This window comes from Triticum urartu, chromosome 5 (genome assembly GCF_003073215.2).
Source record: "Triticum urartu cultivar G1812 chromosome 5, Tu2.1, whole genome shotgun sequence".
In the NCBI taxonomy this organism is placed as follows: Eukaryota; Viridiplantae; Streptophyta; class Magnoliopsida; order Poales; family Poaceae; genus Triticum; species Triticum urartu.
Window position 1 is genome coordinate 501,869,908 of NC_053026.1, and position 9,617 is coordinate 501,879,524.

Consider the following 9,617-nt stretch of genomic DNA (forward strand, 5'->3'; position numbering starts at 1 on the left):
GGACTTCTGTATTAGGGTGAATTTTTTCTAAAACACTCAAAGTTGAATTTCTGGATCCACCACTGTGCGTCGGGCCCCTCAACAACGTCCTCTGCTCCGCCGTCTGCAGGCCCTGGCGGCGCGCGCTCAGGACCACCCGCCTCCGCCTGCTGGGACGACGGCACGGCCGCCTGCATCACATGTTTGAACTAAAACCACGACAAGTAAATCAGAACGGAGGGAGTACATGCTTGAGAAACTAGAGCTACGCCCCGTCGTGAAGCTCAGCCCCTACCCCTACCACATCGACAGAGCCGACAGACACTACACCCAACGATGCCCCGTCGAGACCGTCATGGACGACGAGGTGGCGCGGTCGCGGATCATCGGCTGCTCCCACGGCTGGGCCGTCACCGTCGACGACGACACGTGGGCCATGTCCCTGCTTGACCCCTTCACTGGCCGGAGCCTCCCGCTACCTCCCTTCACCGACACCCTCGCCCAGGCAAACAGCGGCGGGAGCCCACGGGCGGGACCACCCGCTTCTGGAGCAGGGCCGGCCCTGTGTTTTGGGAGGCCCTAGGCGTACTCAACGACATGGGCCCCTGTGTTTTAGATCACTTTTTTTTCAGCACCCGACAAATGATTTTTCTTAGGTAAGATGGCAGGCTAATGTCCTAAAATAATGAAGAAAATAGAATACAAAGAATTAGAAATCTATACATCAGGTGATTGAAACCCTAGACATGTACTCCCTCCGTTCCAAATTACTCGTCGTGGTTCTAGTCCAAATTTGAAACAGAGAGAGTACACAGCATGACAGAAAATTAGGATGGATCATGGATGAATAGTTGAATACGTACTAAAGAATCAAAGAAACTGCTGAAGTTTAGCTTTGGATGGAATCGGGGGATGGAACAGGAATATGATACATGGATGGATACGTACTGTATTGCCGTCTTGCCGGATGCCGGATGGCTGAGCAGTGCGCGCAGCGCCGACAACCAGCGGCGGTCGACGAGAGGATGAAGTCAAGAAGACGAACCGACGAGGAACGAAGGCACAAGACCAGATCTTAGATTGATTTGTTTCACAGAAGCGAAGCGAGCGGCCGTGTGGCTGGCGTGACGCTTCGCGATCGCTACCTAGGGCACCTAGCTATGGGTCTAGCCCATGTCCTTCCGTTTCTCTTGTATAGTTTTTTTCTTATGTATTTTTTGCTGGGCTGTATAAGATGTATCCTAATCATGGGCCCCTCCCAGCCTGGGCCCTGGGCCATTGCCCCTCCGCCATACCCCCAGGGCTGGCCCTGTTCTGGAGGCACATGTTCCGCGAGGCGGCGCTGGCTCCCGGGCGCCGGCTGGGCACCTGCGCCGTGATGCTGCTCCACAGCAACGGCCGCGGCCTGTCCTACCTTGCTCGCGGCGCCACGTCGTGGGCGACGCTGCGCCCTCCGCCGGGCATGCCGCACAAGTACATGGACGTCATCTTCCACAAGGGGGGCCTTCTACACGATCAGCTGCCACGCCGAGCTGAATGCCTGGGTGCCGGACGGCCACGGCGGCCTGAGGACGACCTAGGCGGCTCACGAGCCCGCTGCCGGGGAAGGCATGGGCCGTGCTCACCGAGTCCATGTCTCGCGATGGCATTCTCATGGTGACTAGCACGGAAACGCGGGAAAACAGCTACAAGTACCCAGGCACACGTCGATAACTACTGCCGACGAGAGTACGAGGTGCACCGCTGCGTGGAGAGCTAGCGTAGGTGGCCTCCAGTGAAAAACCTTGAGGAAATGACGATCATGATCGCGGAAGGACGCAGCTTCTGCGTCCCACGCAGCTACGGCGTCATGGGCGACTCTGGCTATCCCAAGTGTGTGCAAATATCTACTCCCTCCGTTCCTAAATATTTGTCTTTCTACAGATTTCAACAAGTGACTACATACGAAGCAAAATAAGTGAATCTACACTCTAAAATATGTCTATGTACATCCGTATATGGTAGTCCATTTGAAATCTCTAAAAAGACAAATATTTAGGAACAGAGGGAGTATTTCTCATTGGTTTGTTCCTTACGTTGCCAGACTAGCTCCAGCCTTTTGATCCTTCCTCTTGATAAGCGCTTGTATACTGACAGCATTGCTGCTTCAGCTTGACAATTGTTGCTGCAAGAAGTAGACCCAATGCTAAATTTTCACTAAGCTCATTCCTTAGAGAAATTCCAAGGGAAGTTTCATCAGTCATCATTGTTGGGTTGTATGCTGCAGGTTGTACATGCACATTTGTACTTGGGAGCAGGTTAGAGTTGGTATCTTCGGGAGATGTTTTTTTTCCTCCTTCTCCATTAAACATGCATTAAGCATTGCATTTTAAGCCTGGAGAACCTGCATAGGACTCCATTTTCTTCTGTTGAAAAGGAGATCATTTCTGACTTTCCATATGTTCCAAAGAATTGTGAAAATATTATCGAGTTTTAGCCCTTGTTGAGAGGACACAATCATTTCAATGATATCAACAAGATATAAATTGGAGTCCAACATATCAGTTTTGAGGCCAAATTTAAACCAAATTTATCTAGATAAACTGCATTGAAAGAAAAGGTGCAAATCCGATTCTATGTGACCACATCTATATCATTCTTTTAGAATGCCTAGAAGCTCTCAATACCGGTGCAACAACTCTCCTAATGAACCCCCAAGCAGAAAATTTGAACCTAGGGTTCATGGTTTTGCTTTTCCAAACCCAATTTGGGACAGAAAATTCTTGATCCGAAGTAAGTGCTCGTCTTCGAAAAGAGCTATCTCTGATTTCCCGCACAAAAGTTTTGTATGCATTTTTTGTTGTACAATCTGCATTAGGAGTGTGAGTCCAACAAATGGTATCTTCAAGATTAGCATTGATAACTGAATATTCAAACTCTCATTCTTAACAGAATCATCAAATAAGCAATCATTTTGTCTTCATCACAAAGTTTGGAATTGGACTTCCAAAGATCACTAATGATACTAGGGCAGGGTCCCTCTAAATTAGGCTTAAGATGATCATAAATATTCTCCCAATCTTTACACCAAGTACTAGTCCATATGTAAGAGTTGCCTTTAGCAATTTGAAGCTGACTAGCCTCCAGCATGAATGGTAGAACTTTTATGACAGTGGTCCAAAAAGCTGACTAAGAGAGCTAGGTTTCCAAATAGAAGAGTTACCAAAATATTTAGCTCTAAAAATATTTTTCCTAGCTACTAGTAGGACCAAAGGGTACCCTAACATCCATCAATTATATTACTACTTTTTCTGTTTTTAAATATAAGTCTTTTTTAAAGATTCTAATGCGATACGAAGCAAAATAAGTGAATCTATACTCTAAAATATGTCTATATACATCTGTATATAGTTTTTATTAAAAACTTTAAAAAAACTTATATTTATGAACAAGAGGAAGTAATTGATATGGCCGGAGAGAAACATATGGAAATTGGTGACCCGAATCCGGGTGGGATGCGATGGAGACAAAGCGGCGGAAATAGTCGGTCTGTCCACGTTTCCACCACACCCAGCCCAAAACGTGTGATGTGCTTTTCAAGCCACCGCACCCAGCCCTGCCCCCCGACCGATCTGCCGTTGTCAACGCTTATCGGAGTACATATATATCTGCAGTGCACCGCCTGCCGTGCACCAACCCTTTCTTCCCTAGCTAGTTCGCTTTCTCCAAACCCAAAGTATTCTTTTCTTCCAAGAGCGAGAGAAAGAGAGGCCGAGATGAAGCTGGTGTGGTGCCCGGAGACCGCGTCCCAGGCCTTCATCGCCGGCGTCAGCGCCCTGTCAGACTCCGAGCACGGCCCCGCGGGGTCGGCTGGCGTCGCCGAGCTCGTCTCCGCCATGGTCGGGGGATGGAACGCGCAGCTCGTCGTCGACGCGCCCGAGGTCTCGGCCCCCGACTCGGCCACCACGAGCCTCGCCCTCGCCGCCGCCGCCCAGCGCACGGGAGGCCGCTACGCCCGCGTGCTGGCGGACGCGGACCGGGCCATGGAGGAGCTGGAGGGCGTGGACTTCTTGGTGGTCGACGCGCGGAGGCGGGACGCTGCGGCCGTGCTAGCGGCGGCCAGGCCCGGGGCGAGAGGGATGGTGGTGGTGCGCCATGGCGACGGGAGGCGGCGTGGCACGAAGGCGCTCGAAGCTTCCATGGCGGCAGGAACGAGGATCGTGCGGTCCGTGTACCTGCCGATTGACACGGGTGTCGAGGTCCTCCACGTTGGGGTGGGCAAGGGGCCGAGCATACAGTGCCGGCGCAGCCCGAGAGTGTCGAGCCGTTGGATCCGGCACGTCGACCAGGAAACCGGCGAGGAGCACCTCTTCCGCCGGCAGTAATTCCAACCGCTAGCTTTCCCGTACATCAATCGGTTGTAGTGCCGGCCAGGAGAATTAGCTAGGTGGCCATGGTGTCTGGCTTCTTTGAATCTTCCAGCATGCTTAAGAGATGGAGGGAAACTGTGGTGAACCATGGTGTAAATAAATAAATATCGTTCAACAATCATGATACTGAATCTTCCTAGCATCATTGTGAATTTGAGTGCCTTTGATATGATACTGAATCATGCATCCATGTAGATGGTCTCTTAAGTTCAACAATCGCAGTGCATCCCTTTTTTTAATGCAACATTGCAGTACATCGTTTGATTTAAGTGTGTTGCTTGTGTTGAAATTAGCGAAATCATCTCCAAAAATATGGTATTCCCTCTCGTCCATATTAATTGACGCACATTTAGTACAACTTTAGTAAAAAGGTATAATCAATTTGAATAGAATGTATCACGCTCGTTGCCATGCCGCTCTTCGTTCATAGGCCCGTTGTGTAGGGGACCTGTTCCTTGGGCGACCCAAAGCCCATCCACCCACGAACAGCGGCAACAAAAATTGATAGAGACCAACGTCGCCCCTTTCACAAATGTGTCAGCCACACATAGAGGCAAGTCATTGGTCCCAGTAGCGCACTCGTACCAGTATTGACATGTGAGACACAAAGAGCCACACATATGCCATGAGCACTGACACGTGAGACGCAAAAAGCCATACACACCACACGCATAAGTAGGCACAAAAGCCCTACACAACCAGATCCATTTCTTTGGGGGGGGGGGGGGCGTAATAGTTGTGTCAACATTTGAGAATTGACTGGCATGACTGCTATGACAATAAATATCCCCGTAACCGGCTAGCTTCCTAGCTCCACTGTGAATGATATTCTCTTTGTTGCTCTAAAAAGTTAGCGTATTTTATATGATGATCATACATCCATGTAGATGATTTCCTAAGTTCAACATCAAAGTCCATTATTTGCTTTAAGTGTGTTCCTCATGTTTAAATTAGTGAAAGCGTCTCCAAAATTGTAGTATATATGACCTGACTAGAAGATGTCGCGCCGCTCTTTGTTCATTGGACCATTTTCTATTGGTGTTTGTGTTTCTTCTTTTCAATGTAGATAGAGGCATTGACGATATCATGTGGAAAAGAAAAAGGTCAGTGACATAAGGAGCCCTTTCGTTCGGCAAGGCAACAACACGCCAACCCCACCCATCCAAAGCGGCAACAAAAATCAATAGAGATCCGCACCGCCCCCTTTCGCACAGGTGCTGGCCATGCAAAGAGGCAAATCGCCACATCCCAACAATGCACTTGTACTAGCACCGACAAGTGAAGCGCGTCCACGTCACACCTACCCGCAAATAGGCCAAACAGACCTACACAGCCGGAACAACACCCACTTACAGCCGGGCGCAAGCGGTGCCGGATCCCCAATGCACCACAAGGCTCCCTTTCTAAGGAGCCTAGTAGTTCTAGTGTTATGTTATTTGGGTTAGAAGATTGCTATGGTGTCCTTTTCCTTCAAATAAAAATACAAGGACACTATTTTGAAAACTGTCATTTATAGTTGCCGACTTCCTCAAGCCAATTTGAGAAAGAAATCACATCCATCCTGAAGAGCAGGGAATTATTTTTTCAAACATACTTATTTTCCTTATTTGGCATTGTATGTGAAAGCCATGTTGGTTCGAAATTCAGTTCTCTTGGCAATCTGAACTGACTTCAACTCTTCTTTCCTTCTATATATTGTCTGGTGTATTCCGTCTCGTGCTAAGTGTAACCCATCAAGGAAGGCTTTGGTAGTCTCTAGATGGTCGTGTTGGCGTAGAATTCCACCAACAGTTCGTACACGAGAAAGTACACCAAATTATTTTTAGGGGAAGCACACCAATTTCTAGATGTTATTCGAAACTCCTTATGCAACCATCACCTCCAAGAATATTATTTCACAAGGTAGATCGTAATCATGCATCATTTGTTTCACTTGAGAGTAGACTTGATATACTTTACAATTATGCGTGACAATGCTTGAATATGTCATTTTTTTGCTACCACCCTTCACCCCCCCCCCCCCCCCCCCCCCCCCCCCCCCCCCCCCCCCCCCCCCCCCCCCGCCCCCGCGTTGCAAAGCTCAACTACTGTTATGCAAATAATCATATAAAATTTAGATTGACTTTACCTAGTTGTTTATCAATCAGACTTGTACCACTTTGCAACATATTATGATAAATGCTAACGGACTGGTATTCTTGCATCAGTGATGAGATCTAAAGGCATGTTTATATCCATCCAACATGTTATTTTAGGTAAGACATGTACTCCCTCCTTCCATCTATATAGAGCCTAATGCGTTTTTCGAGACTAACTTTAACCAAATGTTAGAGCAATAATATATGACATGCAACTTACACAAAGCACAACATCAAATTCATATGTGAAAGGAGCTTTCAATGATATAATTTTCACATTATGCATGTCATGTACTATTAATTTTGTCAATAGTCAAAGGCGGTCGTGAAAAACGCATTAGGCCTTATATAGATGGAAGGAAGGAATATAAAAATTCAACAATTTACACACAATTTTACTCATACACGTAAGACTCAACCATTTGTTTGATGCCTACATGTACTTTATGCATAGCCCCGGGATACCCCTTTCCCGGGCGAAAATTCTCAATCAAGTTCATTGGTGCAAATGGTAGCTGGTGGTTGTTATTGTTAACTTGTATAGTATGAAAACATATTTGAAATGTTTATAACGTTCCTCACGAAAAGGCGAATTTTATATAACTTGACGACGAGGATAACCGTGAAGGCATGAATACAGCGGATAACAACACACAGCGATGACTAGATCAGGGTGTAAGTCTGTCTCTTTGTGTAAACAACTGGCTGGCGGCCGGCAGCTAGACTTTCCTGTCTTAGCGCTACATTTTCCTCCTTACAATAAACTTCCAAGTTGCAGCTTACAATCGTCACAGGGAATCTTTCATAAACATATTACTTACTTGCTAGCCAGAGAGGTAACTTGCTTCTCAGCTCAATAGTTTGACCTCCTTATAATAATACAGAGACGTGTTACCAATATTAAATTTCCGTTCCTTCTTCTTTCAACTCTTTCGGCAGCTGCTTTATTGGCATCTTTAATTTGTCCTTTGATCCGTTCTTGTGATAAGCGCTTGTACGGGCACCATTGCTCCTTAAGAAAAGTTGGTGCCAAAAGTTGTCAATACGTACGTGATTGGTCCTAGTTTTGGAGTACTAGCTAGATTGGTATGTACACTGTTACCACGATACGTGCACTGCATTATTCTAGAGCTCTTGGTTGACAATGAGAGACAAAGACATGAGGAAAACACATTCTTTGTTGGCTCCATATCACACCCAGTCTTGCGTCTGGTCAAGATAAGTACGGCATCCAGTTGTTGGAGACTTGGAGTACTTGTCGTCCCAATCCTGGATATTGAAATGAGCAGCCAGTTTATTCGTTCCTATCCAAGGTATGCAGTGAGAAAAAGAGATTTTTTTTTTGAGCGAGTGAGAAAAAAGATGAGCAAACAATCCAAGCCGTCACCGCAGTTTATATAAGGGCCGACCCTGGGCCAAGGCAAAGAGGGCGACGGCTCAGAGCCTAGCCTGACTAGGGCCCAGACCATGTGCACATTTGGTCTCCCATAAAAAAATAAGTGCACATTTGGTCTCATATTAAAGGCCCAACTTGCATGGAAACGAAGACCCTATGAAGAATAAACGCGGCCGCCGTTTCACTTTTCTTTTCCCCTTCTCAACTTCTTTTCCGATGGACTGCAACTTCTTCTACAAGCACTCCCATCCTGGCGAGCAGCAGCGGCAGTGTGGCACATTCTACATGCTGCCGCGTGTCACTGGGTCAACCGGTCAAGGACTTACTATAATTCTCGAATTATATAATACTCCCTACAAAGTTAGTACAAATTTGAGTCATCTATTTTGGAACGGAGAGAGTACCTGATGGACTCGACTATTCACGGGCGCGGACGAGCGCGCCTGATCACGGAATCAATAGGGTTGGTTCACATTGGGTTTGCATTCAGTTCACGGACTCGAATATTCTGTACCAACGGAACATTTGCACCTTTTGCCGTGGTAGCATCGTCATGACAAATGAGATGTGGAAACAAATCAGAAATTTTTCCTGATATCCGCTTACATTGTTTTTGAGGCACTTATAGAAACGCTCCCCGGCGTTCTGCCCCCGTCGTGTTTAAGTAGGTGACAACGTTCCTGCCGCAGTCCGGGCACCGAACAATTGGTAGGACGGGCGGATTGGACCTTGGTTCCTGTTCGCCGTCTGTTGCAGCTAGGGAACAAAGTGGAATGAAATGTCATGGTTCCGTTCCATTAGAATGGGTTGGTTTTATCCCCGTGTTTGGCAGGGAAAATTCCGAGGAATGGAATGGTTACACTTTAGTTTTTGGTTTGAGAGACGGAATGGAGTGAAATTGTTCATCTCACCACTTGCATGCTTGTGATTATGTACAATGTATTGAACTTTGGCATCAAACACAAACTGAATGCAAACGGACACTTGATCGCACTGATTCAGAGAACAAAGGCACAGCGTGCAGACAAATAATCGTGTGTTTGAGAAGCTGCAGTACATCAGTTACTGAACCAACCTTCTGACTATGTCAATCTACTAACTGAATTACAACGTGAAGGTGTGCAAAACCTGTTATGCTTAACAGATTCCAGTCAAACAAAAGAAAATGCCGATTTCAGTCAAAATTGCCCAGCATCAACGCAAGAGCGGTGCAGAGAAACCTGACCGCCAGCCCTGAGCCTCTCCACCACGTCCTCGCTTTTCCCCTTGAGGCTATGTTCGGTTCCAAGGGATTATATCCACTTGGGGATCTAATCCGTGTAGGGTTTTGGTGTCGCCACCCAATCCCCACGTGGAACCATTCCACCGGAGGGATCACCTAATCTCTGTTCGGTTACACCCACCAGCAAAAACACTTCTAAGTATACAGCAGTATACAACGGCACATCAGCACAACAGAAGTAATACAAGTCTTGTTTAGTAGTGGGAGCAATCAGTGACAATTACAAGTGGGAATCAGTAGCAATCAATTCATTGGAAGCCAAAAAAGAAACTTGTGGTTTGTTCAAAAAAACAAAGGAGAAATTACATTGTACAGTTGCAGTTCAGCAGATGAAATTACGATCAGTAGATAAAATTACGATCAGTAGATGGATCGTTTTGGGGCTAATAGCGCCTAGACAACGAGCTGATCAA

General features: G+C 46.8%; 1 protein-coding gene across 1 annotated transcript; it reads left to right on the top strand.

The window, feature by feature from the left end:
* The first annotated feature begins 3,647 nt into the window (after positions 1 to 3,647).
* LOC125556455 lies at positions 3,648 to 4,509 on the top strand. Its single transcript, XM_048719183.1, has one exon. It carries the CDS (start codon positions 3,735 to 3,737, stop codon positions 4,341 to 4,343), a length of 609 nt encoding a protein of 202 aa, XP_048575140.1. The 5' UTR covers positions 3,648 to 3,734; the 3' UTR covers positions 4,344 to 4,509.
* The last annotated feature ends 5,108 nt before the right edge of the window (positions 4,510 to 9,617 follow it).

Bases quoted from the DNA above. Each gene is read 5' to 3' on its own strand.
- LOC125556455 (XM_048719183.1), top strand. From the start codon at position 3,735: ATGAAGCTGGTGTGGTGCCCGGAGACCGCGTCCCAGGCCTTCATCGCC.